Source organism: Polyergus mexicanus, unplaced genomic scaffold (genome assembly GCF_030449975.1).
Source record: "Polyergus mexicanus isolate NDT 795.1 unplaced genomic scaffold, iyPolMexi1.0 SCAF_20, whole genome shotgun sequence".
NCBI lineage: Eukaryota > Metazoa > Arthropoda > Insecta > Hymenoptera > Formicidae > Polyergus > Polyergus mexicanus.
Genome location: NW_027223340.1, coordinates 5,666,451 through 5,694,055, shown reverse-complemented (window position 1 = coordinate 5,694,055; position 27,605 = coordinate 5,666,451). Strand labels below are relative to the sequence as shown.

The 27,605-nt window shown below is 31.9% G+C and overlaps 7 protein-coding genes across 17 annotated transcripts in view; 3 read left to right on the top strand and 4 right to left on the bottom strand.

Moving 5' to 3' along the window:
* Fax (failed axon connections) overlaps positions 1-3,569 on the top strand; it is a 29,704-nt gene extending 26,135 nt beyond the window's left edge. For both annotated transcript variants that reach the window (XM_070311753.1, XM_070311754.1), the window contains exon 4: positions 741-3,569. In XM_070311753.1, the coding sequence (XP_070167854.1) occupies positions 741-1,097 (357 nt within the window). In that variant the 3' untranslated portion in view covers positions 1,098-3,569. The remainder of the gene's footprint in view (positions 1-740) is intronic.
* Positions 2,659-12,239, bottom strand: LOC138941851 (uncharacterized). 4 transcript variants are annotated; one of them, XM_070311757.1, is made up of 7 exons: positions 12,161-12,239; positions 9,512-11,065; positions 7,659-7,889; positions 6,665-6,826; positions 6,355-6,562; positions 5,724-5,919; positions 2,659-5,351 (listed from the first exon to the last, which is right to left on the bottom strand). In XM_070311757.1, exons 3-7 carry the CDS (start codon positions 7,839-7,841, stop codon positions 5,159-5,161), a joined length of 942 nt encoding a protein of 313 aa, XP_070167858.1. In that variant the 5' UTR covers positions 7,842-7,889; positions 9,512-11,065; positions 12,161-12,239; the 3' UTR covers positions 2,659-5,158. The 4 variants fall into 4 exon arrangements, with proteins under 4 accessions (XP_070167858.1, XP_070167859.1, XP_070167856.1 ...); XM_070311758.1 differs by having other exon boundaries at positions 9,512-11,014; XM_070311755.1 differs by lacking the exon at positions 12,161-12,239 and having other exon boundaries at positions 9,512-10,229; positions 10,394-11,145.
* A 37-nt stretch (positions 12,240-12,276) lies between these two features.
* On the bottom strand, positions 12,277-13,238 carry Sec61beta (Sec61 translocon subunit beta). Its single transcript, XM_070311759.1, has 3 exons — positions 12,955-13,238; positions 12,671-12,867; positions 12,277-12,364 (listed from the first exon to the last, which is right to left on the bottom strand). The coding sequence occupies exons 1-3, from the start codon at positions 12,955-12,957 to the stop codon at positions 12,277-12,279; spliced, it is 288 nt and encodes a 95-aa protein (XP_070167860.1). The 5' UTR covers positions 12,958-13,238.
* Positions 13,239-13,660: 422 nt separating this feature from the next.
* On the top strand, positions 13,661-18,626 carry LOC138941711 (general transcription factor 3C polypeptide 6). Of its 2 annotated transcripts, XM_070311576.1 has the most exons (6): positions 13,661-13,916; positions 14,046-14,304; positions 14,393-14,489; positions 14,738-14,841; positions 16,386-16,537; positions 18,527-18,626. In XM_070311576.1, the coding sequence occupies exons 1-4, from the start codon at positions 13,758-13,760 to the stop codon at positions 14,760-14,762; spliced, it is 540 nt and encodes a 179-aa protein (XP_070167677.1). In that variant the 5' UTR covers positions 13,661-13,757; the 3' UTR covers positions 14,763-14,841; positions 16,386-16,537; positions 18,527-18,626. The 2 variants fall into 2 exon arrangements, with proteins under 2 accessions (XP_070167677.1, XP_070167678.1); XM_070311577.1 differs by lacking the exon at positions 14,738-14,841 and having other exon boundaries at positions 13,666-13,916.
* LOC138941707 (amidophosphoribosyltransferase) lies at positions 16,090-21,026 on the bottom strand. 3 transcript variants are annotated; one of them, XM_070311567.1, is made up of 9 exons: positions 20,644-21,026; positions 19,958-20,098; positions 18,547-18,766; positions 18,094-18,386; positions 17,714-17,963; positions 17,371-17,610; positions 17,134-17,261; positions 16,776-16,997; positions 16,090-16,678 (listed from the first exon to the last, which is right to left on the bottom strand). In XM_070311567.1, exons 3-9 carry the CDS (start codon positions 18,758-18,760, stop codon positions 16,406-16,408), a joined length of 1,620 nt encoding a protein of 539 aa, XP_070167668.1. In that variant the 5' UTR covers positions 18,761-18,766; positions 19,958-20,098; positions 20,644-21,026; the 3' UTR covers positions 16,090-16,405. The 3 variants fall into 3 exon arrangements, with proteins under 3 accessions (XP_070167668.1, XP_070167670.1, XP_070167669.1); XM_070311569.1 differs by lacking the exon at positions 20,644-21,026 and having other exon boundaries at positions 19,958-20,154; XM_070311568.1 differs by lacking the exon at positions 19,958-20,098 and having other exon boundaries at positions 16,091-16,678.
* A 639-nt stretch (positions 21,027-21,665) lies between these two features.
* Positions 21,666-26,197, top strand: Paics (PAICS bifunctional enzyme). Of its 3 annotated transcripts, none has more exons than XM_070311574.1 (7): positions 21,666-21,774; positions 22,277-22,600; positions 22,691-23,034; positions 23,117-23,392; positions 23,991-24,135; positions 24,210-24,408; positions 26,116-26,197. In XM_070311574.1, the coding sequence occupies exons 1-6, from the start codon at positions 21,768-21,770 to the stop codon at positions 24,368-24,370; spliced, it is 1,257 nt and encodes a 418-aa protein (XP_070167675.1). In that variant the 5' UTR covers positions 21,666-21,767; the 3' UTR covers positions 24,371-24,408; positions 26,116-26,197. The 3 variants fall into 3 exon arrangements, with proteins under 3 accessions (XP_070167675.1, XP_070167676.1, XP_070167674.1); XM_070311575.1 differs by lacking the exon at positions 26,116-26,197 and adding an exon at positions 25,081-25,306; XM_070311573.1 differs by lacking the exon at positions 26,116-26,197 and adding an exon at positions 24,485-24,986.
* Positions 25,026-27,596, bottom strand: LOC138941709 (xaa-Pro aminopeptidase 3). Of its 2 annotated transcripts, none has more exons than XM_070311570.1 (5): positions 27,131-27,596; positions 26,023-26,967; positions 25,581-25,943; positions 25,303-25,507; positions 25,026-25,097 (listed from the first exon to the last, which is right to left on the bottom strand). In XM_070311570.1, exons 1-4 carry the CDS (start codon positions 27,177-27,179, stop codon positions 25,335-25,337), a joined length of 1,530 nt encoding a protein of 509 aa, XP_070167671.1. In that variant the 5' UTR covers positions 27,180-27,596; the 3' UTR covers positions 25,026-25,097; positions 25,303-25,334. The 2 variants fall into 2 exon arrangements, with proteins under 2 accessions (XP_070167671.1, XP_070167672.1); XM_070311571.1 differs by lacking the exon at positions 25,026-25,097 and having other exon boundaries at positions 25,240-25,507; positions 27,131-27,303; positions 27,386-27,596.
* Between the last annotated feature and the right edge of the window lie 9 nt (positions 27,597-27,605).

Sequence of the window (27,605 nt, the reverse complement as noted above, 5' to 3'; positions counted from 1 at the left end):
GTAAGTATCCGTTAATCCCTAGTAAACACATTGCCAATCGCAAGTAAGAGATGACATCTCTCATTTTGCAACGCGACGATACATTTTCTGTAAAGGCAGTTGGCACGATAGCAGTTACTTGTAAAACGATACCAGAAATGAATATCCGTGAATATTTATACTGCCTGTAAAAAGCAGAGCTCGGAATTATATTAGTGAGAAAGCTATGCTTTGAGATATTTTTTAAATATTTTCAAAAGACTTTATTTTCTAGATACCAAAATATGAAATATCGGATTAACAAACAGTGATTTTTACTTGAATTATAATAAACTCTCTTTAAATTTTGAATACTAATATTTTTGTGATTTCACAAAAATAGAACAGAATAAAACATCTCATTTTTAATGTTGAAGGAAATTACAACGACTTAAATATTTTAAAAGAATTTTGCTCCAAGTGAGAGTAATTTCGTATGGTTAATTGTTGAATTGAAGTATCGGTTCAGATATAAACTTTATTATCGGTTTTTTTTTTTTTTCCATTGTACAAGACTGTTTATGAATGCATATTTATTTGCAAAAATAATTTCTTTCAGAATATAATTTTTTAACAAGAGTGATTTGTGTAAGATCAACCAGTACGCGTATAAATTGTTTATTTTAAAGCAAAAAATTGATACAATTATCAGCTAGAATTTCGACGATTTGTATAATCGGACCCACTTGATGGGTTTTATCATCTATGTCGGATTTGTGCAGATGGACGTAGTAGCGTTCGCGCATTTGGCTCAAATCTTGTATATCGATAAAGACACGCCCTACAGCCTGCGAGATTACATGGTAGAGAACTGTCCCAACTTGGTCGGCCATTGCTCGCGCGTCAAGGAACGATGCTTCCCGGATTGGGACGAAATTTGCTCCAGTCTGGATATGAACACGCATCTGCCGAAGCCTGAAAAGCAAGAAGAAAAGGAGGGCAAAGAAGAGGCGAAGGAGTCCAAAGAGTCTAAGGAGGAGAAAGAGGGCGATAAAGAGAAGGCGGATAAGGAGGAAAAGGAAGTTGAAAAAGACAAGGAGGTTGATGAGAACAAAGAAAAAGAAAAAGACGGCAAATAAGCGATCTTGTTGTAAAGGGAAGTAATAAGTGATTTAAAGGCGAAGAGTCGTAAAGACGTGCTGGTGAATGAAAAAGAGAGAGCGAAAGAAAGAGAGTGAGAGGAATGGTTGATGATGAACAAGAATGTGCGTATGCGTATGCGTGGTTGCGAGAACGTTGACGATGTTGGAGACGAGAATGGTATAGAAAGCATGAGGAGAGAAGGGAGATACCGGAAGTGAGAGATTGTATGTATGGGTGTATGTGTGTATGAGAAAGAGAGAGAGAGAGAGAGAGAGAGAGAAAGAGTGAGATAGAGAATGGAAGAAAGAGCAAAAGAGAATGTGTGCGTATATGTGAGAAAGAGAGGAAGAAAGCAAGAAAGAGAGAGAGATAGAGATAAAGTTTTGGACTAGAGCTCTCTACTTATACGTATAGATATTAATAGACTCATAATGTTAATACTTGGTTTATATACGTTCAATACGCGTCACGCGTTATTTCACATTGACACACTCGAAACACATACGACTGGAGCGACTATTCTCTTTAACCCACGCCCTTTCTCTGCTCTGCTAAGAACAAACGAAAACGGGGCTATTTCATAAGTCATTAGAAACGTAGGATTGCAATATACGAACTGCAATAGTCTGACGCAGCTGGGGTCTTTATCGACAGTGGCCAAATGCAATATAGCGTATGCTATAAGATAAAGTAGTTGTGGAAGAAGAAGAAGTGAGAGTAGGATCACATCGATTCTCGCCTCTCGAAGGCGAAGAGCGTTCTACTTCGCTTCTCTCGATGATCCTTGCTGTGCATAGTTACCTTGCGTTTTGTGCGCAACGTAACGCAATTTTTTTTCTTTTAGTCCGTATGTTTTTTATGTTTATATACGGTATATCGCGCATTTTACTTTCGCTCGCCACGTTACATGAAGTTTTTAAAAGCTTTTGTTTTTAAAAGATTTTGTTTTTAAAAGATTTTTAATGATGTATCAATGAAAAGTTGTCTATTGAAATCATCTGAGGAAATACCGTTGCATCTCACGTAGTCGATTTGTCAGCGATGCGATACTTGCATTATTAATTACGATAATATTAATAATAATACGTTAATATTAAAATAACGATAATATTAATATTAATAAGAATGACAACAATAAGAATATTAATAATGATAGTAAGAAAGCGGAATATATATACGATATCTATACGCGGAAACAAGTGTCAGGTTATCGATTGTGACTTGAATTGTTTCTCTCGTGTTCTTTTAAACAATTGAATCGGAAGTCGAGTCACGCCAATTGACCAGTTAGCAACGGATGTCCTCAGACAGTCTAATGTAGAATGCAAATGGAGTTGACAAGTCGTCGTACGTAGTTCTCGATATCCACTCTTCCGTACGGACGCAATTCCGTTTGCATTTCAGCATCATCAAGCGCGCGTGATCAAATTTTACTTCAACGACGATACTTATTCCTATATTTTGTACGAGAATAATGGAATTCTTTTTGCAATCTTTTTGCGATAATATTTTAGATATGGAATACATAATAGAATCGCGATAAGCGCGATGAACGACACATATATTATTATTACTATATATTATTTGTATATTATATAAATATATCTATTACATAGACGCGCGCGAATGCAGTCGGACTTAGATCGGACGGGAGGAAGATGCCATTCGTATAGCGGAGTCGTAATATTTCGTCCCCTCCTTCCCCCCTTCGTCCACCATCCCCTGTGTTCCCTATATATTCTTGTTTTTTTTTTTTTTCCCTTTCTCTTTTGTAGCGAAGAGGCACAGGTAATGTTTTGATCTCTTTTCCTTTGGTACTCAAAACACTGTGCTGCCCACGTATTTTATTGATACGATTTTTCGAACGTGTTAAGAAATGATAATGAAATTTCCTTGCGTAATACAAAGTGTCTTTCACGCATCGAAAATCGACATTTGATGTATAACGGGAATTGAAATTTTTCTACGAACAAATGTGTAGCAGCTGCAGTAGTTTTTCTACGGCAGCTGAACATATTCCACGAAGACACGAAGATATATTACAATTTAAGTAACTTACTATATTATATTAATAACGATTATATGATCAAGCACACACACACACACACACACACACAGACGCGTAAAGGAAAAAATGGAAAAAAGATTAGTGGATGATGCTGTTTATACCTATAGAACGACGCATATGTTTTCACCTGTGGTTACATATTATTATGGATTATTACGTACGTATAAATAATATAAATTAGAGAATGAAAGAAACATTTGGACAAGACCATAACGTTGCAAGCACAGTAGATATATAGGCCCACCCAATACAGTAAGATTATTATAAGAGGAATATTAATAATTATAATATGACTGCTCGTTTTATGCTCGGCGCTATACATTTCATTGTCATTATTATATCACCATTTATTAACGATATACATACGAACAAATAAAATGTGTTTATAAATATAAAGTGAACTTTACGAAATTTGCCAATGTTTATTGCGCGATCCATTGTCCAATCTCTCTTTACTTAAGCGACATCATATATATTGATATAATTTGTGTTTCAATATTGTACAATATATAACGTTGAAAGGAAAGTCTACATGCAATCAATAAGTATGAATCAGGAGAATTAATCATTATATATTATTAGATACACTATTTATTATCTAAACTTTGAAGATTCTTACATAACAGTGAAGTAGAGAGAAATAACATTTGAATCATTTATTCATAAGAGGGTTTCCGCGTTTCATTCGCATCAATTTTCACTACTTCTATATATGTTTTATAGATTCTTTTATAACTTTTTTTTTTCCCCCAGATATCTCATATTTTAAGGACGTTCTATTTCATACAGAGATATGTTTAATATTGCTAAAATTCAATAATTCAATTGAAAGCCACGGGACATGAATTGTACATGTAAATGTATCACATTTGTATTGCATCTAAAATTTCTCTTCACAAGCATCCTATATAATAAAATAAAAAATGGAATGGATAGCGATTATGACGAGATAATTGATAATTTTATTACATTTCACTATTGTTGTGTCTTTGGCGATAAATATTGCTTATTTCTCATAATTAGTTGCAAGAATTAAGATACTATACATATAATTCTTTTTCTCATTTCATTTTCTGTTTCTGCCAATTATTTTGTCTTTAACAAATGCATACAATATCAAACCTTTTTCGATCGCATACAGATTGATTTCAGAAATTATTACTGGTTTTAGAAACGTACTATGTCGTTTTATCCAATACATGTCATGTACATTCGAATCTCTTCAAATTGTTTCTAATATTTAAGACACATATTTTTTATTAACGATAAATATGGATAACGACAGCCTAATTTACTTTGGCAAGAACTACACTTTTAGAACAATATATTATTCATTTATACAATTCAAGATACACTTTTTATACAGCTTTTCTCCTAAAATCTAAATATTACTTTGAATATATAAATTATCATATGTTGATCTCCAAGTCAATTCTGTATTAAAGAGATTAAATACGTGCAATTAAACGAAATCGCTATCAAATTGCCAATGAAATCATTATTGATGACTTGTCGTATAGGAACGATGCTTGCAAATTGGTCAACAAATTAATTTTTTTTTTTTTTTACATTGGTACCCATATAACATCGCTACAAAAATAATTATTTCTTTTTCTCGCATTCACTGTTCGATCCTATACAAAAAGTCGCCGGTACCATTTCTCGCCAAAAAGGACTTTTAATTACAAAAATAATATAATACTTTGTCTTAAGCCTTCCCATCTTGTAGACCTATTCGAAACAATGCCCGCATATCAAATTTGTTGTGCTTGATCAAGCAAATTTGCATACGTCTTTTATGAAATATCAATATCGATTCAAGAGGACATTGGAAATTATATGATTCGGTCTCGTCGAGATAGTATTTTCCAGACAGACGGGGACTACCAAGAGGTGAAGTAACACTTAGAAGGCTGTGCTGGTCGTAGCTGTCGTAGCCGTCAATTGCACGCCGGACTCGGAAGTTGAACGTCCGGCGTGTGGCTACAGCTACGTGGACGCGGCAAGGCTGATGGACGTTGACTCGGTGATGGCCGATCGCGGTCTCACATCCAAGGAGTCGTATAGGGGGAATTCGCAACACAAGATGAACTTGAGGAAACGTGGCACTTCGACGTAGATAGCCGGTGGTATCGGTATCAGCGGTGACGTGGACTGTTTGTAGTAGCGATATTCCGCATTACTGTAGAAATGTTTATAGAGCACACGTTATAATGGTAATATGATTGTAAGTAATAAAACAAAATTTTTTTTATAGATGTGTAGTACTTCACATATAAGATAGATAAATTTGTCTTTAATCGGAATTTGTTCCTTTTTAGTTCCAGAGAACACATTGTGTTCTCTTTTATATATATATATATATATATATATATATATATATATATATATATATATATATATATATATGTTAAAATTTTGATTTTTATGTTAAAGTTTCTTAATAAGTTGATACAAGCAATGCAATTTATTTGATTATTATATTTATTATACTTAAAATTGTCAAAAATTATTTGTTTAGAATCATAAAAATTTTCAATACTCTGATACTCACTCCCGGTAACGTTCATCTGATGCTTTTTCCAATAATGGCATCCCCGATAGGAACAAAATAATAAACGTTGTGAAGATCGGGGAAGCGATAGCTACCCACTCCACTCCTTTAATAACGTTTAAGGATATTATGAAGATCCCCCACCAGACAACGATTTCGCCGAAATAATTTGGGTGCCGTGAGAGCCTCCAAAGTCCTAGAAACGTGAACTTAAATAATAATTTAATTGAAGTAGTTATATAATAAGTAGAGTGCAGAAATTCTTTCGAAGTTTCACGGATGAAGATGGATATGCATTAAAGCGCATATAGTCCGCGTATAATTGTTTTATCTAAACTAAATCTTCTACTCTATTAATATTTAAATAATGCATCTCAAATTATCGAAGAAATAGGATGATTCACCGTGAAACTTTCGCACTCTAAAAATAAGTAAGATTAAAAATGCAAATGTAAAGAAATTTTTTGATAATGAACACTATCCAATATAATATTTTATTTCATTTTTAAATTTTCAATTAATTCCGTATGTATATATATATATATTTCTTTTTTATTATTCTCTTATTTCTGATCCAATTTTGCCGATGCTATGTAAAATTATATAATTAAAAACTAGCCCTCCCCCTCACCGTCGTTACACCATTTGCCATTATTGACTGGATCCTGTTTGAAGGCAAATTTTTGCAGGTCGGCATAGGTTTCGGCCAATAAACCGATCAAAAAGAGACCCGTACCGGCACTGTCAAGTGTCGTCATTGTTTTCGGAGCGGGCGGTATTTTGTGACGTGGAGAATTGATTATTATCACGGGCAGACTGACAACGTACACCCACACAGCCTGCGAACATCATCGATTCTTTGTAACATCATCTTTGTAGGAAAATAAAGCGGTCGCAAAAGACTTTGCAGAAGTGATTGAATATTACGTGGATTATTTCACCTGAAATGTCCAGAACACGGCGAAACGAATCACGTTGCTACGACGATCATCGAATCTTTTGTCACGACCAATCTTGATTATTCTATATAAAAGGTATCCGGAAAGCCGTACACCCCACAGGCATACAAACACAGTTACCATAACTTGTCGGCTGTCGTATGTCTACACGGGATAAAAATACAGGTATTATTGCATTAATGAATTTTCGTACACTTAACAACCAAATGTGTCAAATAAAACGCAAACATCGTATAAAAAATGTATAGATAATATAGGTCATCCGTCGATAGATATTAAATATATCTTGCTATTTTATTTATAACGTCGGATTTTCATTGAGGATAAAATCCTTTATGATAATATGCCTGCGATATAACATACTTCCTATAGATGTATTTTACGATGTATTCATCAGACTTTGAAAGATGCATATATAAAAATGAATCTATATAGTGTGATTTATGAATGATGTAGATTCAACTCGTAAATATATATTTTTTGCAATTATAACTATTATTAAATATTTACGATTAGTTTATGTCGCGATAAAAGAATGAAATAATGTTAATATAAATCTTTTAACTTATAATCGAACAGTAATTAATGCAATAGCACGTGATAACATCTTTGTCTAATTTGTAATACATGCTTATCTATTTTTTGTCATAGAGTCTGTTAAATTTTTTCGGACATATCTTGATAAATATTTTTCTCTGTGTTAAAGAATTAATTTAAAACAGAGAACATCCGGTTAATTTAGCACAGAGGCCACCTGGAACGCGTCAACTATATATTATTCCGGAAAATTCGTTCATTATGATCGCTCGTTGTATAACTTGTCAGCCTCTTCGCGCTTCCGTAAATATCCCGTGTATTTTAATACTCGTTTGATATCCGACCCGGATTTTATCTATCGTACGTGCGGGATCGCATATGCGTCGCACGTGCACGAGGGAACAGTGAGAGGTGCCAGTTCTAGTGTTGAAGAGGATACCTTGCCCACTTGACCGAGGAAGAAAGTGAGGAGGGCGAGGATGATAAAGTTGGTGCCGCCGGCAAAGTCTGTCAGTTTATCCAATTGGAAGGTGGCCGCGATTGTGAAGAAAATGAGCTGCATACCGACGGTCACGATCGCGCTCACAGCGAGATGATCCTCGTCCAAAATGTCGACCGCCATATCGTGTCCTCGACAAATCACACTGCCGCGGACAAATTATCTTAGATCCTGAAATGTGCGCATTTATTATCTGCATCGATATCAATTAACTGTTTCTCGTCTCTTTATTCGTATTTTAATCTTTATTTTAATTAACTCTTTAATCTAACAATTTTTAATTTAAAATTTATTAAACTATATAATTTTCTATTTTAACTATATAATATGTACATATTGTTTTCGCGTAAAATCCACATATATATATATACAGAGTGTCCCCAATTTAAATGGCAAAACTTCAAGAGCGTGTAGGGGACCGAAAAACTAAGACAAGAAGTCCTTTAAAGATTTGCTCGTTTTTGCTCCATTTTAGAGAAAATCGCAAAAATTCAATCTCTCATTGTCAGTTGCTCTCTTGAGTCGATTGGCACCGAATAAACTTTCTGCTTCAAGGTTCCTTATATATGTAAACACTCGATGTTATCCTTTACGGTGCCGATCAATTCAAGAGAGCAATTAAGAGACCGAATCATAGATGCGGTGCACCAAATATCACTAGAACAATGTCTAGCTGCAATTAATGAGGTCAGTGCTAGATGTAATGCTTGCATCGCTGCAAGAAGGCAACATTTTGAACAATATCTGCATTAAATAGATGATAACATAAATAAAATGTAAATAAATAAGTAAAAAAACGAAAACTTGTACTTTTATTGTTTGTTTTTATGAGATTTTCTCCAAAATGGAGCAAAAACGAGCAAACCTCTAAAGGACTTTCCGTCTTAGCTTTTCAGTCCCCTATACGCTCCTGCAATTTTGCCATTTAAATTGAGGACACCCTGTATATATCCCAATGAAAAGAAAATGCTAAAATATAGATTAAATAAAATTTTAAATTGCAATTTTTATTAAAAAATATGCTTCGCAATTATTAAAATAAAATGAAATTTTTAAATACGCGCAAGAGTCGACACAAGCACTTAGACCTAATTATATTAATTAAATCTTCCTCTTTTCCATCTGTATTACAGGCAGGTTTATAATCTATAGAAAAGAATAGTGGATTACTAATCTGGGTTTAATCCCGATTATCGATACGGATACATGGATCAGATACTTTACGATTGCGTTTCAATTAATCTTGTGTCTAACAAAATCCGTATTAAGTTGTTATATTTGTGTGCATATATATATATACAAAAAAAATTTTAATTTTTAGTTTCCTTGTTTATGTTAATGTTTCTTATAATGTCGATATTTTTTATTTCAGAAATATGAGAAGGAAAGAAAAAGCTCTCCCTCTCTATTTTTTCATATATAAATCATACATCTTATTTTTAACATAACTTGTTAAAATTTGATTTTTTGTTTTCTTTATGAACTACATGCAAAGAAATTGGCATTGAAAAAGATAAACATTCATTTAGCATTAGACTTTCTTTTCTGGCAGATTAACAAAAGTAACATGCTCCAGATAAACGTTCGTATATCGAACGTGTAATTATATTACGCTTTCCGCAATGCGGAAAACGTTAGCAGATTGCATTAAAGATGTATCCGTAAGAGAGATAATACCAGGATATTTTTGAAAAATTTACTCTAAGAACCTTATGACACTCTTTATAAACATTCTTGGCAGCAATATTTTGAATAATATGAGAATATTTCGGAGTCTGTAATTTTAAAATTACCTTGAAAGCTGTTCTCTTACGAAACGATTTCAGGATATATCTGTGTCCAAGAGCACATCAGAGAGATCTTCGTGTATAATATTATTACGCGAAACGCTTAAACAAATCGAAAGAAGCTCTCTCTTTAAGAAAACATTCTCAACAATTGATAGCGTTATCAATATTGCATCAATATTGCAATAACACGTCCTCCTAATTTCTTAGGACAACGAGCGACGACTCCGTATGACTCGAAACTACTCGCCGAGAGAGCGATTTAAAAACAAGGACACGGAGAGTTACCTCTCTCGAGGAGAGCCGCATCTCGCGACTCGTTTTTCCAACGGTGTGCGCTCGTGTTATCGCCCCGACGTTTCGCTCCGCTCGGGCGTCAGGCGGACCAACAGGAAGTCTAATGTCGCCGCGCGTCTAAAACGAGGCGCGCACTCCCGCACGGCGATATCACGTGTGAGTCCGCGGCTCGACGATGCTCGAACCTCCCCGATGCGCGAACACATCGGGACGCGTCTCCACCTCCTCTCCACTTCGTCGTGGACAGAAATCGCGACGGGATCGCCCCCGCGGTATCTTTGCACCGCTCCCTTCCTCTCGTTCTTGCGGTGCGCGTTCCTCCAGCGCGCACGCTTCCTCTGCGGAACTTATAGGTCGGAAGATATCTCTGACAATTTTGGGACACCTGCACTAGACGCGAATTAAACCGACTATCTAAGACAATAGTCTTAGATAGAATCGTGTCTTTTAATTAATTAAAATTATTTGAATATGATCGATCTTTTATATGTATCATAATATGTCCTAAATGTTTCTGAACATTTTACATATATTTTTCTAAGTATCAGATTTTCTTCTTTCATATAATCTTGCGATTAATGATTTACCTACTTAAATTTCAGATTGATGACTTTTTAGCGGAGAGACTTGTATACTGCTAGATATATATGCTCTTTTATATGTGCCATTACGAAGAAGTTTAGCTTAGGGTGCCTAAACACCTTGAAACGGCTCTGTCATCAGCCCCGTTCTTTCTTGCATCCCTGCCCCACCAACCCTGCTCTCGTAATATGTTTCTCTGCGTCCTTCACCCTATTTTCTTTTTTGATTTGCACTATATCTGTGTTTCTCTCTCCTTTCGTTCTCGATATGTTCTACAATTATCCCATATAGATACTAATCACGTATCTTCATCATCTATCCTAAATAGATCTTATCTCTTTAATTGCAAGGCAGAAAATATTTCTTTTTCTTCTTTTTTCTTTCCATTATTTTTCAGTTTCTTTTTTATTTCGTCTTCCAGTCGCTATATATTTTTTGCCTTTCCTTCCTCGTATCCTATTTCTCATTTATATTCATTTATGTTCGTTTGCAATTTTTCAATCTCGATATCGCTTGTTTGCCCAATTCAGTGACATATGTTTTTCTTATGAACGGTCTTATACCTTTTATTGCGATTATCTCAATACTCTCTATCTCTTTCATTTCGGGAGTGTCGCAATGGAATCCGGTCTATCGAGCCAAAAATCAATATTAAATGCGCCGGCGCCTCGCTGAAAATGTCTGACAAAGGATATATAGTACGGAAATTTTTAGTAATAATGATGGACGCAAGAGCATCGATTTATATATTCGTGGTTTAAACGCACAGAGGAATTAAGGAGTTTCGGATATAATAAATGTCTTTTCATGAATATGTAATTCGAATACTGATAAGAAAACCTACCATCGAATTACCGCATATTTATAATATATGTTTTATCCCCTTTATAAACATCTATTTAAATGATTTTCTTTCAGAAACTCAATTTAAATGAAATTAATTTAATTTTTTCAAAATCAATTTTCGCAACACATTGTTTCTTTCTTAAAAAACGTAATAAACTTTACAAAATTTCTCAATTGATACTGAATAGTATTTTCGCGGAAAAAGACAATCGTTTTTAAGAAAATAACAATATTAAAAAGCAAAAATTATTTTCAAATTGAGACAAAATAATTTTCAATATTATTTTTAAAAAATATTAAGTAAACATTATAAGAAACATTCGCTGTCTCCAATGCAAAAACGAAATGTTCCTGGATAACACAAGTAGTCGAATGACTGTATTAGCTTAATGACAAATTGAAGCAATTAAAAGAGAAAAATTTTATTAACAATTGTCTTTATCGCACGGATAAAATTCAAATTCTACAAATTTTATACTTTGAGTTTCTTCCACCAATTTTAACTTAAAATTTTTCAGGAATTATATACGCTATGAAGATTAATTATCGAAATAAAATATTAAAAGAAATCGCTATTTGATCGAAAGATTTAATACAGTAAAGATTTATATATGACGAAAATTATAAAAATAACATTTCAGATTAAATTGACTTATGATATTGCTAGATTTGGGCAAAAATAAATTATATTTCAATATTATATATTATTATACCCTTAATATTACAAATGCGAATTAAATACTTTCATACTTTTTGCACAATACATATAGCTCATGGATTTATGTAAAAAAACTTCCACTCTCTTAATGTATTATTTCATAGTTTGAGTACATTTCAACCATGTAACAATAATGATATATAGCACGCATTACAATGAATTTTATGATAATTTTTTCAATGATGTATTATAATATATGTATATATATTCACCTTTTCTTGGTAACATATAAAAATCTACATCTTATCTGCTCAAGATGGTAATTTATTTTGCATTATCCATTGCTTCTCGACTCTTTCAATCCAATCTTATTAGATTACGCTTAACTCTAGTTTCGAGTATATTTGCCCCAAATATGAAGCATAAATACAGATGCAATGAACAAAAGTGACATTACAAGTACTGGTACGGGACCTCTGCAACACAGAAAAAATGATAACATTTAATAAAATATCATCAAACACATAGAAATTGTACGGGGATGGATCAATTATAAGAAATGTAACTATTATTAATCCATAATTAAAAAGAAATATAATAATTAAAAATAAAATTCATCTTATATAAATATATAAAATACGACATCTTTCTATTATATTTTGTTGCAATATATATCTAAAATACATTATAACGAGTTAAATGTACATTATAAGTTTTTTAGTATTCAATGCACATATGGAACACACAACAATCTACAAAACTTTCAGAAAACTTATACTTACACTTTGATACCTGGTGAATCATCTGTGTAAAACCTCCACATGCCACCGGAACTTGTGCCTGTATTTCTATTCCTAGCTGAGGAGGTCACAGTGGTTTTCCTTTGCCTAACAGTACCGCTACCACCTGTTCTTGGTGCGATGGCTTTACTCGGTGATCGCCCAACCGAGCCAACGGAAGTAGCACTAGGTGCAGCAGGCTTTTAAGAAAAAAAAAAAGAAAAAGACAAACATATATTTTTTTCTTTAGAAATATTATACTCTTTCATTTGAAACATTATGCTCACCATTGTTTACGTGATTACTCTTGTCGCAAATAGTCCAAGAAATTGTGGAAGAGATCCCTTTTCGTTTCAATGAAAAAACGTTATATAGATTCCGTTCACGCGGCTTTTGGTGCAAAATACACCAAATATCTCGACAGCGTTTATTCCGGTCTTCAGACACTCGTTATAAACACGCAAATGAAACGTTCGACGGACAAATCGTCACTCAGCTTGCGACGTGTGACAAATAGCAGACAATGTCAACGCAAGCTGATGACGCGACGCGGAGAGTAGGAGGCAACGTGTCATATGTGCCTTATCCACGTGGTATGCAAAGAACACGTCACCATACACGCTACGGTTACGCATTCATGCCAAGTGTATCCCACATATATCCCTATTTTTTAAGCTCAAACTATGATCCAATTGGGCGTTCTGTTAAATTGGACAAAATGTCATCACCTTTCATTCTCCAATATGAATTATTTTATATGTAAGCACGAGATATTTGACGAAACGGAAACAAAAAATTACTTGCAATATATATTATTTTTTAATAATAATTAACAAAGGCCGTGTTCCAAAATTGCCAATACTGAAAATCTATAATATACGTAACGTAAATTATACATTTTCAGTACTGACAGTGAATTTTGGAACATGGCCACGCGCACGCGCATAAACAATCGAGATGGCGATCTTTCCAGATGGAGCAGTGGAGAATACGACTTTTTAGGTTTTAGGTTGAATTTATTTCATGTAATGTAGTGTAGATTATTGGATCTGACTGACATGTGACGTGTGAACAAGAATTCATTATAAGAATGCAATCCGACGATAAGCTGCCTGAAGATGAAGAAGAAATGCTTGTTTATGTAGAATTTGAGGGGCTTGTCGGTAGTAATGTGTTTAATAATGAAGAACTACAATTAGATATGATTGGAATAGACACGGAGCATCCTATAATGCAAATTGATGGACGGGTATGTTTTTATGACCTCTATAGCATTTAATACACGTGAAATACTAAAGGTCACGCACAAGATATAAATTATATATTTAAATTTTTTTTCAAATTTATTTCTCTAACTGTTTTTATATTTTTGTTTTAGTTTTACGAGGGATCTTATGAAGACACTGTGGGTACCTATATGTTCTTTGAGAAAGATGACAATCCACACGTGGATGATGTTGTATTCGATAAAGTGCCGACTCTAAAATATTTTGCTAAAACCAGAAAGGTACTGAAGATGCAGAGAGTTTTTACGAAATCAAGAGTCGAAATATTTGGTGATTCTGAACACGATAGTTGTATTCCGAATACCGATACTTTATCACAAGCTGGAGTGCCTCCAAAATATCAAGAAGAAGGTATGAAATGTTTGTTTATATAAGTTTTAAACTTTTTTTTTTTAATTTGGAATTTGGCTTTGAATTTTAACTTGGAATTAACTTTCAGCTCTCCAATATTGGAATAAGATACGTGACGATAAACTGGAAGAATTAAGTACATGTTTGGAGAAACAAAAAATTAGAGAAGAAAAAGAAATCCAAAGGTATTTTGTTAGATTTAGAATCTGTATAAGAATAACTTTATACCATATAAAATCAAACAGAAATCAGAAAAAATCGTGATTATATGTGAAAACCCATTTATTTGAAAGAGTAAACATTTTCTTTAATCAATAATATGTTAAAAGCTTTTAATTTTGACAAATCTATAAATCTATCTTAAGTAGAAGTAGTTAGTAGGAACATATGAAATATTAAAAATTTTTTTCTAATTAAACATTTTAATTTTTAGGCATATTAGTGTTCTTATGCCATAAATATTATGCATATCCAGAAAATGAAGCTGATACAACTCAAAAACAATATTAATGCTTTAACAGAGATAAGAAAAGTCGTGTTAGTTATATACAAATGATTTTTTTACAAACAATTATAATTGCATGTAATCATAAATAATTAAATTCAAGAGCAAATAATTAAACAAATTTTACATACTACTGCACACATCACATCATCATTGTCTCATGAGATTATTCTCTGGTAGGAAAAATTGCTCAATTTCTATTTGATAAAGATATAATATATTTTTATATGTAATGGTATATATAATTTGTATTACATAGATAATATTCAGTTGTCATGTACAATACCAAGTTCCATATTCACTAACACTAATATTGATCAACTATTAATATTTATACAGCTACATTTAAAATGTTGTGGAAATATATATTTATATACGTTTGTGTTATAATTATCTGTATCAAATGTCAGAGATGAGTAAATTTATTTTTACGAGATATATAATGACTTCATATATATATATATATATATATATATATATATATATATATATATATATATATATATAGCTATATAATTTTTATTGTAGCTATTTTACAAATGTAGATCTATTATTGCATCCACGCAAATTTTCCAATCGAATCGAGTCAAATTTAACATTTTATAAAATAATATCTATATGAAGTAATATTTAGATATGCACCTCATACATTTATAATAACATGATACTTTATCAATTGATATGACTTCATGAAATATATATAGATTCGTTATTCATGTATTAAAATGCACAACGATATAAATTATGTTTCCAATTATAAAAAAATAAAATATTCGATATTAATATATAAGTAATATTAGTTTCATATCATTTTGTCATTTTATATATTGTCAATTTTTGCCTTTATTATTTTTATTTTACTAATTCTATAAACAGCTCAAAATAGACTTGACTATAGATACACTATTAATATCTATATTGCATGCAAAGCAGATATTAATTATTACTTAATTGATTTGAATCTGTTTAAACTAAATAGATTCAGGAAGAGAATTGACTATATTTGTACTTCAAAGATCTGTTTTTGTTTTAATTGCACTATCTATGCTTATCGCTTTCTAATTTTTTTCCTTTCTATTTTTCTATCCATAATGCTTATTTTATTTTTAATATAATGTATAGCATATTGTGCAGTAAAAAAAAAAACAAATTTTACAATTAGATATTATTGTCATGTGTATACACTTAAGAAATGATTTTTTCTTCGTACACTCATTTTTTAATTATACATATATCTTTATATATTGTGCATGATATAATGTATAATTATGAAATACTGAATTGAACCCAAATATGTAATTTATTTTTACAAAGTATAATGACTTCATATATATATATAACTATATAATTTTTATTGTAACTATTTTACAAATGTAGATTTGTTATTGAATCCACGCAAATTTCAATCGAATCAAATCAAATTTGACATTTTATAAAATAGTATTTATATGAAGTAATATTTAGATATGCACCTCATACATCTATAATAATATGGTACTTATCAATTGATATCACTTCATGAAATATATATTCGTTATTCATGTATTTAAAAAACTAGAGTTTTATTTGCTTCTAGAATAAAATCCTGACACCTCTTCACCAATCAAGGTCTCCAGGAAGTTCATCTGGATACTCCCCTGTTAGACAAGCAGTACAATGTCCAATATAATTGCTTTCACGATTGTCCATACGATATCTGACTGCTTCGACAAGCCCCTCGACCGAAAGGTACGATAAACTATCTGCTCCTACATGTTTGGCTAATTTTACATTATCAAGCTTATTTGCAATAAGTTCTTCCCTCGTTGGAATGTTGATGCCCATATAACATGGATACTTCAATGGTGGTGATGCTATTCTAATATGAACCTATATGTGATCATATAAATGACAAATAAATATAACAAATGTAACATTAGGAAAAAGAATACAACAATGAGATGTAGACGAATATAAAAAAGCTTACTTCCTTGGCGCCCGCGTCACGCAGTAGTTTGATAATCGGACCGATTGTATTTCCTCTGACAATTGAATCATCAATAAGGATTATTTTCTTTCCCTTTACATTCTCCGACAAAGCTCCGAACTTCTTAGCTACTCCGAGCTGCCTTAGTCGCGTACTCGGCTGAATGAACGTTCTACCTACGTATCTATTTTTGCATAACACTTCGGTGAAAGGTATTTTGGACTGTAATGTAAAACAAATTTTATTCAAATTAAATACCATTTAAGTCAAACATTGTATCCTTATATACACGTATTATTCATTTCTATTTTTATACATATACATAATATTATTTTGTATTACTAATTTTAAAAATAACCTGTCTTGCATATCCATGTGCTGCTGCCGTTCCAGATTCGGGTACTGAGCTTACTATATCTGCTTCAACCGGCGATTCCATCGCTAATACTCGTCCGCATTGCATACGAACGGAGTATACCATCTGCCCTAATATAATACACACACACATATATATATATATATATACACACATATATAAATATTCTTAAACATATCTTCTCATCAATTTTTAATGCGTTATATCATATTTATTTACCTTCAAAAATGCTGTCGCTTCTAGCGAAGTAGACATATTCGAAAATGCAAAATGCCTGTGATTTTTTATTTGGTCTTTCTACTATATCAATAGTCTTAATACCTTCTCGAGTCAGTTCGACAATTTCACCAGGGAACACTTCGCGGACATATCTCGCGCCGATGCTTAAGAATCCGCAAGATTCTGATGAAATTACCCAACCTTCTGCTTCATCATCATCATTGTCAGATTCATTACTTGCTGCGAGATTTAAATTTGCCCAGTTTATTATTTTGCATTAAGATAAAAGCAAAATATCAATAAATAAAAAGTAAAGTATGGGATTAAGTATTTTAATATGCACCTAAATTGCCAATCGGTACTATTTTTCCTAAGCAAAGAGGACGATTTCCATAAGGGTCTCGGACACCATAAATTTTGTCCCTTTGCATTATGACCAAGGAATACGATAATGGTGCTAATTGAATAAGATGTTTAATACGGGCTGGCCAATCTGGTCCATTGACTTCGCCTTCCGGTGGATTCAAACAGAGCGCTTGCGTTATAAGTTCCGAATCCGAGTGTGTTGATAAACCAACACCTCGACCTAATACCTAGACACAAGATTTAAATAATATTCAGTTAAAATTTTTCTAGTCGATGTATTAATGAGCAATTTAAACATTTAATATGATAAAATAATCAAATATAATAGTTGATGAAAGGAACATAAATTTTGTTTACCATTTTTCTGAGCGATTCAGTGTTTACTAATTCTCCATTATGAGCAACTGCTAATGCCCCATGCGCAGTATGTACCACAAATGGTTGACAGTTAACTTCTTCACTGGCTGCACTTGTGCTGTATCTAGTATGACCAATCCCAAGATTTCCTCTAAGCTTCCTCATAATTTCATCATTGAAAATATTATTTATCATTCCCATGCCCTTATGTACATGAAATGATTTGGAGCAAACACCCTCACTTGTAACAATCCCTGCGCTTTCTTGGCCTCTATGCTGTAATGCCACTAAACCTATTGAATGAAAATAACAGAGAAATACTTTATCCTGCTTTAATTTTACTAATTTTTTTCCTTTAATCTTACTTTTGTATTATTATTTATATTTATATATTAATTTCTACGATTAATTTCGATTGATTTCTTTCACATAGAATGAAGGCAAACAACTCACCTAGGCAAACAACTTGAGCAACATCAATTTGTGATGGCCAGTCCCCTGCAGCAATACATCCAAAAACACCACATTCATGAGTAAGACCAGTAAGCCTTTGTCCTCTGGTTTCACCTTTGCTTCGTGGCCTTATACATTTTAATTCCTCCGTAGAAAAACGAGATATTACTTGAGAATCTTCTATCTTACTATCTTTATTGCGAGACGTTTCCATTGTAATCTGTAATATATAAAGTAAATATTATTTCTTTTCTTTCATTTCTTTTGTACAAATTGTAATAATAATGAAATATGAGTTTTAAAGGTTGTCATTTGAAAAGGTCATATAAAATATATAATGTTTATAAGTGAAATCTTATAATTAATATGTATACACATTAATATGTATTAATTAAGACAGATAAGAATCAAATTAAGAAATCAGAAGAAAAAAATGATATAGCAATTGTAATCTTTTTTTATTATAAAGATTTATAATTTAACTGTTATTATTGATATTTCTTAAATTATAGTGTTGAGAAGCTTTTAAAAAATATTATATAGTATTTGAAATTATTTCCTTAAATATGGATGTATTAGTAAATTCTATATATTATATTCGAAATTTACAAATCATATAAATTGAATAAATTAGATATAGTGTGTATCTCATTGAAATGTATCTAGGAAATTATTTTCACAATTCCTCTCCGCATATAATCTGTATTGCCCTTATAAACTATTGACCCCCAGCAGACTGATAGAATCGACATATCTTATGTTTGTTCAATATTTATAATATGTTTTCACATATATTGTCACATATGTTTTCTTCTCATGCTTGCTCAATCTGTATTTCGCAACTGATTTCATCATCTTGCATCGTATTTACATCATGACTGTCAGAATATGGAAACAGTTATATGTATTCATAGCAAAATAATCTTTTACGTCACACAAAATAATATTTTACATTATATAAAATAATATTTCCAAGTTATTTTTCCACTGTGACAAATATAAATTATACATAGACATAAAGTAAAATTAATGCTCTCTTTTCTTCTAAAATTATCTTATATTATCTACATAATATAAAGTTGATTTTGATTTGATGTTAAACAAAATGAACATAAATTACAAGAATAAATATTTTATAGAGATATAAATTATTTATTATAAGACAAAGAAGATAAATTAATGAAAGTCGATTTTTATAGGAAGTTATAAAATTGGTTTTTTACTATATTAACGTGGCTAATTAAACACTACATTACAAAATTTGAAATAATAATGATTCGAATAAAAAAAAAAAAAAAAAATCATGATATTAATTTATCTAATGCTCGAGATTTAAGGCAATACAGAGAGTTTTGATGTTAGCTAGTGTGATCACACAGCACAAACGCGCAAGTATTATTATTTTACTTACAGAATATAATTTACTGTCCTTCTTTTTCAGTCCAATAACGCAAGATTAAATATATAGATTTATTATACGAGTAAGTCACTTGTTAAGATATCGAGATCAAATAAAACGTTTCTACGCATCTTCCGCGAATGGTCTGACCACCTGTGGAATAAGAACATGCTCGACGTAATTCGACGCGATATTCTAAACCGGAAGACTACGATAAACGTTGGAATTCGTAGCCTTTTAAATATCTCGTTTCAAAAAAAAAATGTTTAGCTTCTTTTCTCCTTTAATTCTTTTTCTTATACGACATGATCGCGTACTACGGTAAATCTTGATGGTCGCTACACTTGATCCGTTCCGATTCTGATTGTCGGATTTGTAATTATTCGTTTAATTAATTTTGAGTCGAAAAGAGTATGAGAAAGAACATGGAACTGCAGAATTATGCCGAAAATGTTAGCGTGTAAAGATAAAAATACGCTGCATAATAAGCTTCAATCTTTTCTTTTTAAAAGCGCTATATCTTTTTTCGAATGAGAGAATTGAAATTGTGCATAACTTTTTTATTTCAATTTGACTTGCATTTGTTATAATTGTACAAAAATACACGAAATATAAAGTGGAATCGAAAATTGTAAAAAGCACGTGAGCTCGAAGAGTTGGAAGAGATCGGTGGTAAATGAAGTGATAAATATATGTACCTCGTGTGTGACAACTTCTTCTTCTTTTTATTAGATTTCCATCCACTTATCGAACGCGGTATATTACGATTACATTATACATGTGTAAAAACTTCGTGCTGAGAAGCGCGGTCGTATTCTTCGGAGAAACGTTTCTCTCTGGTTGTACAAATGATCGGCTAACACGTTGCCAAGTACAAATGGAGCGATTGATTCTCCGGGCCAATGAGAAACCGTCTTTGTTTGGAGAGGCACGGATATTCGAATATAGCCGGCACGATTATTATCTCTGCTTTCTTTCCGAAAAAGGGGGAATGCGGAAGGTGAAGAATCACATATCATATATATCGCATGCTCCCCCATGAAGAGGACGTGTACGTGTTATTTATCTTGAAAGAAGCGCTCTCTTTTCTCACAATCGTATAAACAAGGATTGTATATGCACATATTACATAAAACACAAATATATCCTATAGGAAAAAAACTGAAATAGATTATTAAACGATATTTCGTCACTAAATGTGTCGCTATACCTATATAGACTTTTGATAACAAGTAAACTTGGACTGAAGATATACCAGTGTAATCTCACTGTGTTGATGAATTTCGAAAGTATGAAGTTTCGAAAGTAGTAGAACTATTTTAATGATTTCCTCCTTGCTCGCTCTGTTTAATGTTCAGATTACGATGTTATTTCAATTTTTCTTACAATATATTTTTTTTTCAACTTACCGATGTACTTATATAAAAGTTAATATGCGCGATTTGCATAAAAACAAATTAATCGATAATAGCGAAACCGCAAGAATCACATGAAAATGAATCTTATTGATTATATATTGATAGATTATTTATAATTATACACAAAATAAAAGCAGAGCATTTCTTCGATCTACTCTTACGTCATATGGTGACAAGCAAAAGAATTTATTTTGATGTATAATGCGAGAAATTATATTTGTATATGATTTTTCGCTTCTGATGTAATATTACTGTAATAAGGGGCCAAGCATTGAACCAATCGCGAATCAGATTGACAAAGATCGTAGTGGGGATTGCCAAAGAAATTGATGCGGGATCAGGCCATCAGACTCGATTACATGTCTATTCTGATCCATTCGAATATTAGACGTTAAAGTGATAACATGGCTGGTGAGTTAGATAGTTTATAAGAACTTTAATTAAACTCTCTTTTTGTTTATATGAATATGTTTGGTATATTAATTGCACCTATGAATATCATATAAAACATTTATACGGATAATTTATATAATATATAAAAATAACGAAATAATTCTACAAAATAAATATACCTTTGTTAAAGCAACAGGTTGCGTAATGTATTTTGCAATGGCCTACCTCGGATTTGCCGGCCGGCATTTTGTTCTGTTCATTTTTTTGATATAGCATTTATTGCAGCAAACATTCTATCGGAACATCTACTTAATTCTAGTCGTATATTTTTCGGAACAGCGTGTTTTTATGTTTATCTTAATAGACTATTTGTACAAAAACATTCATGTGTGTTTGTGATTGCAAAATATTTACCAACAAAAAAAAAAGAATTATTAATAATTTATTCATAAACCAAAAGAAAAAAAATTTTTCTTTATTATTACCTTTAAGATATCAACACCACATCTTTTTGTTACAGATTATAAACTTGGAAAATGTATCAACGAGGGAAAAACAAAGAAGATTTATGAACTTCTAAATGATTCTACATTATGTTTGTTGGAAAGCAAGGATCGCATTACTGCTGGTGATGGCGCCAAGTCCCATGATTTGGAGGGAAAAGCAACAATTAGCACATCTACTACTATAAAGGTTTTCAAACTGCTTAATGAAGCTGGTATTAAGACAGCTTATGTTAAACCTGCAGGTCCAAAATGCTTTATAGCAAAAAGATGTTACATGATACCAATTGAATGGGTTACCAGAAGACAGGCAACTGGGAGCTTTTTAAAAAGACATCCAGGTATATTTGAATATACTGTCCTTTTGGAATTAATAAGTCTAAAAGTATGTCAGAATGCATGATGCATTCATGTATAATTGTGTTTCACAGGAGTTCCAGAGGGTTATAGATTCAATCCACCTCTGCAAGAGACATTCTTTAAAGATGATGCTAATCATGATCCACAGTGGTCCGATGAACAAATTATTTCTGCAGGTTTTAAAATGGGTAGCATAAAAATAACAAAAGATGAAGTGAATATTATGAAACGCATTACTCTTGTCGTTTTTGAGATTCTTGAGCGAGCCTGGACTGTGCGTAATAGTGCTTTGATAGATATGAAGATAGAATTTGGCATAGATTCAAATGGAGAGATTTTAGTTGCTGATATTATCGATAGTGATTCCTGGAGACTTTGGCCTTCTGGAGACAAGAAACTGATGAAAGACAAGCAGGTAAAGATCTTTTTAATGGATTTGATGTTTCCATCAATATTATACCAATATGATTATTTAAAATTATTATATCTGTTATCAGGTGTACAGGGATCTATCCAATGTAACACAACAGAATTTAGAAACAGTAAAACGTAATTTTAAATGGGTAGAGGAGCAGCTGGATTATATTATTGAAGCACCTAGTCCATTAGTTGTTATATTTATGGGCTCTCCTTCTGATGAAGCGTATTGCCAAGAGATTGCAAAACATGCTAAAGCATTGGGTCTGAATCCGCAACTCCGGATCTGCAGCGCTCATAAGGGTACTCTAGGAACTTTAAATGCTCTTGCTGAATATGAAGGCAATGGAGAAAATGTATGTTTTATCTCATTTTATCTTTTTTATAATTTACCATAATAAAAATTCAGTGGACTAGATTTGTTAAGAATCGTTCTTTTTATCTATAAATTCTTTAACAAATGTGAGATCTTTTCTTAACAAAAATATGCATTTAAAAAAATTTAATCTTTGAAAGAGAAATATTAACAAAAATGTTTCTCGAATTTCAGTTTTAGTAAACAGATCACGTTATATGTCGATCACTTAATATCTTAAATTGTTTTTATTCCAAGAAGTAGAATTTTTTATTTCAGCAATTACTCTTACATATTTATTTAATATCGAACATTAAGTAATACAATTACGCAATGCTGATAATGATAGCAGTATGTTTCAATATTGCACTTTTTATCATGATATTTCTCACAGTCGGTCAGAATAACTTGCTACATCAAGTATGATAGTAGATGGATAATTACGTATCTTTAAATCTATATTGACCTGTTGAAATAGCTTATGTTATTCTGTTATATCTTAATTTCAAACTCTGTATGATAAAAGAAATGAGCTATAAAAAGATTATTTATTTCCGTTTATCACGAATTTTTTTCTTGTTTTTTTTTTATCTCTGTAGGTAGTGCTGATAGCTGTAGCCGGCCGCAGCAATGGCTTGGGTCCAGTACTCTCCGGCAATACTGTCTTGCCGGTCATAAATTGCCCGCCTCTGAAATCGGATAATATCGAACGAAGCGTGTGGTCTTCGCTTGATGTTCCATCAGGTAAATAATTATGTTCATAACATGTAATAGTATTTATATCTTCTGAAGAATCTAAAATTAAATATAACTTACAGGACTTGGTTGTACCACAGTTGTATATCCAGAAGCTGCTGCACTCGCTGCGGCGCAGATCCATGCAATGCACAATCATTTGGTTTGGTCTCGTTTGCGAGCAAAACAACTCGCTAATTTCTTAAGTTTGAAACAAACCGATAGTAAATTACGAAAATCGTAATAAATTCAGTGCTTGAAACAACAAGCCTAACATACACAGTAAGTTACACAAATTTTTCAATGTAATGTTACAAAAATTTAACAAGAATAACATTCATTTATATCATATTGCTAGGAAAATATCAACTTTCTTTCTTGCTCTTCCAAGAATCTTGTAAACAAATGGCAATGCAATTGTGAGAAGAACTGATATACTCTTTTGATACCGTATTTGAATTTTTAATAATTCATTTTGTATCCTCTTGATTTATTTTATATAAAGTATTCATTCTCGATTTTTTTCCTTTATAATATTATATACAACCTATTATATGTGCCATACATCTATATAGAATTTTGTTGTGTTAAAAGTATTAATATTAATGTTTCGTATATGATTGTATCATAGCTATAACTGAATTTTATTGTATCAATGATTGTGTTAGCTCTTTTCGTATACACTTTATTGTTATTGATTCTAATAATTCTTTACTGGTTTCAAGTATGTAATATTCATCTATTCCCACTTGAAAAAATTTTTGAATAATATGAAACTTATGTAATTACATAACATAATAAATTACAAATATGTTTATATAAATATAAAAGAGAGATGCTATGTCTGAATTGAAAAACCGAAAGTGATTTCTACAATATATACATAGATACATCTATATACATATGCATACATACATTTACATATAGAAATGTCCATATTTTGAAACATTTTAGCTCCTCTTGTATTAGACCTAACAGATAAATAGATATTTTGGAATTAAATAAGAATGAAATTTAGAGAAATGTGGAAAGTTGGATTTTGTTGAATATATCCAAATATATATGGAAAGGAGAAAATTATATGAGGTTGCAATTTTTCATGTACACAATTAATATGCGATATTCGCATAAATACTTATATTTTTTTATATACATGTAAATAAAAAAACACCTTACTGCATGTATGTTAGATAATTGAATTATCGACATTAACATCCTTGATTTTGACTTGCTAGAGTTTCAATCTCTGCTATCTCCTTTGGGCAATTTTTTGTCAAAACTTCTGAACCGTTTTCTGTCACTAAAATATCATCTTCTATACGAATACCTAATCCATGAAAGTGTGACGGTGCATGAAGATTTTTTGGACTTATATATATACCTAATACACAAAGAGGAATATGCATAAAGCTATTTTACAAACTGTTCTTCAAAGTGTATGTTATAAATTATACCAGGTTCTATGGTTATTATCATTCCAGGTTGTATCCTTATGCTTCTAGATATTTTCCCCGTATCATGCACGTCCATTCCTAAATAATGACTGACATGATGCGGACAATATGTGTACGCAGCTGTTAATAACTTCTCTTCGTCTATGTTCTTCGGTATCAAATTAATTTCTTGTAATCTTTTGCCCAGAAGAAAGCACATATGACGAAATACATTGTCTAACGATGGCATATTTTTCAAGGTCTCTATTAAATTTTTTTGCACATCGAGCACTATTTCGTAAAGGACTCTTTGCTCTGGTGAAAATTTTCCGCTAATCGGCCACGTTCTCGTTATATCGGATGAATAACCATGATATTCACAGCCTGCAAGTAAATAAGGTTCAAAACAGAAGTTTTTAATAAGTTTTTGTATGGTCATAATTCTATATATATTTGTATGAACCTGCATCCATTAAAACCAAATCACCATTTCGAATAATTTGGTTATTACTGATATAATGTATTATGTTTGCATGCCTGCCCGCTGCTACAACAGGAGGATACGCCAAATACTCAGCTCCGCGCATACGACATTCATAATCTACAGTAGCGAATAATTGATGTTCACTCATCTCTGGTTTTGAAGATTGAATTGTTTTTATAATAGCGTCGGAGGCTATTTGACAGCTTTCGCGCATCAAATTGATTTCGCAAGTGCTCTTGATCAAGCGAATTTGATGAAACAAAATCTTGGGAGAAGCAAATATTTGATTGTCCGTCAGTTTAATCAATTGGCATAGCTTCTTGTGTAAAATCGGTTGAATAACATCAGCGTGATCATACCATATAATGCTTTTGTTATCCTCTTGAATGAGTGAAGATATAAACTGTTCAAATTTTGTAATCGGCAAAGCATGATCCGTTCCAAATATTTCAGCTGCTGTTTCAACGCTAGTTCTCGGACCGTCCCATAATTCTGAATGTTCGTCTTTTGGTCTCACAAATAAAGTGAACGAGGACTTATCTTCCTTGCATGTAAGCACTAAGATACTATCTGGTTCTTGGCATCCAGAGAAATACAGAAAGTCTGTATTTTGTCGAAAGATATATGGTATTTTGTCGGACATGTAGATTTTAGGCGACGCAGGTATGATGAGAATTTGTTGCCTATGTATATTCTTAGTATGCATTGCTAGCGTAATGCTTTCTACTAACTTGGAACGTCTTCCTTCAAGTTCCTGAAGCGATATACCTGGCAGTACTTCTCCATACTTTATTAAGTGAGGATGTGTTATTGATGTAGGTTGTCCACACATGGCATGTGGATAAGAATTTCGTGTGCATTCTCGTTGCGTTGGATCGCTTTTAATTGTTGTTTCTGCTGAGAAATGTGCTAATAACTGATAACCTGAAATTAGAATAAATATGCTGAACATTGATCGATTCTTTTTGCTGAAAAAGTACAAAATAGATACTATAAAATTTACTGCTATTTTATGTAATTACGTTATCAAGAAACTTTATTTCACATTAAATTATTATGAAAATATAAAGATAAATGCACTTCTCACCAAATTTACTTGGATTATATCTTAGTAAATGTTTTACGCTATTAAACATATTTTTCTTCAAATATTTATAGCGTAGAGATGATTGATGCTTATTGTGGCTTCGTATTTTATTTATTTGTAATAGATACTATAATATTTTACAACATTTGATATAGAACAATGTAGAACATAACCTACAAAGAATCTTTAAGCCGAATTTGCACAGCCACATACATACTCTCACACACAAGAAATTACCCAATCACATCAGCTTACATAAAATGTGCCGTGTTTTTCATAAATGATAGTTTTTTAAACAAAAATGGCATTTAAAAAAATATATCGGTTAATAATATAAATAAAAAATATATATAAACTAATAATAAATTAAACAAAATATGTCGTTCTCTCTCTCTTTCTCTGTTATTCATGCAATTCACATGACCAATGCCAATATACACTTGACGCCACATATACTTGACAAGAGGGCGAGTGT

Bases quoted from the DNA above. Each gene is read 5' to 3' on its own strand.
- LOC138941851 (XM_070311757.1), bottom strand. From the start codon at position 7,841: ATGGCGGTCGACATTTTGGACGAGGATCATCTCGCTGTGAGCGCGATC. The intron at 6,563-6,664 runs GTGAAATAATCC...TGATGTTCGCAG, and splicing joins CCGTGTTCTGGACATTTCAG to GCTGTGTGGGTGTACGTTGT. The intron at 5,920-6,354 runs GTGAGGGGGAGG...TCACGTTTCTAG, and splicing joins TGGCAAATGGTGTAACGACG to GACTTTGGAGGCTCTCACGG.
- Sec61beta (XM_070311759.1), bottom strand. The intron at 12,365-12,670 runs GTAAGTATAAGT...TCTGTGTTGCAG, and splicing joins GATTCACCAGGTATCAAAGT to AGGTCCCGTACCAGTACTTG.
- LOC138941711 (XM_070311576.1), top strand. From the start codon at position 13,758: ATGCAATCCGACGATAAGCTGCCTGAAGATGAAGAAGAAATGCTTGTT. The intron at 13,917-14,045 runs GTATGTTTTTAT...TTTTTGTTTTAG, and splicing joins TAATGCAAATTGATGGACGG to TTTTACGAGGGATCTTATGA. The intron at 14,490-14,737 runs GTATTTTGTTAG...TTTAATTTTTAG, and splicing joins GAAGAAAAAGAAATCCAAAG to GCATATTAGTGTTCTTATGC.
- LOC138941707 (XM_070311567.1), bottom strand. From the start codon at position 18,760: ATGGAAACGTCTCGCAATAAAGATAGTAAGATAGAAGATTCTCAAGTA. The intron at 17,964-18,093 runs GTAAACAAAATT...TCTTGTGTCTAG, and splicing joins CTGAATCGCTCAGAAAAATG to GTATTAGGTCGAGGTGTTGG. The intron at 16,679-16,775 runs GTAAGCTTTTTT...GATCACATATAG, and splicing joins GTGACGCGGGCGCCAAGGAA to GTTCATATTAGAATAGCATC.
- Paics (XM_070311574.1), top strand. The intron at 22,601-22,690 runs GTATATTTGAAT...TGTGTTTCACAG, and splicing joins CTTTTTAAAAAGACATCCAG to GAGTTCCAGAGGGTTATAGA. The intron at 23,393-23,990 runs GTATGTTTTATC...TTATCTCTGTAG, and splicing joins ATGAAGGCAATGGAGAAAAT to GTAGTGCTGATAGCTGTAGC.
- LOC138941709 (XM_070311570.1), bottom strand. From the start codon at position 27,179: ATGTTTAATAGCGTAAAACATTTACTAAGATATAATCCAAGTAAATTT. The intron at 26,968-27,130 runs GTGAGAAGTGCA...TTCTAATTTCAG, and splicing joins ATATAATCCAAGTAAATTTG to GTTATCAGTTATTAGCACAT. The intron at 25,508-25,580 runs GTATAATTTATA...TTTGTGTATTAG, and splicing joins GATAATAACCATAGAACCTG to GTATATATATAAGTCCAAAA.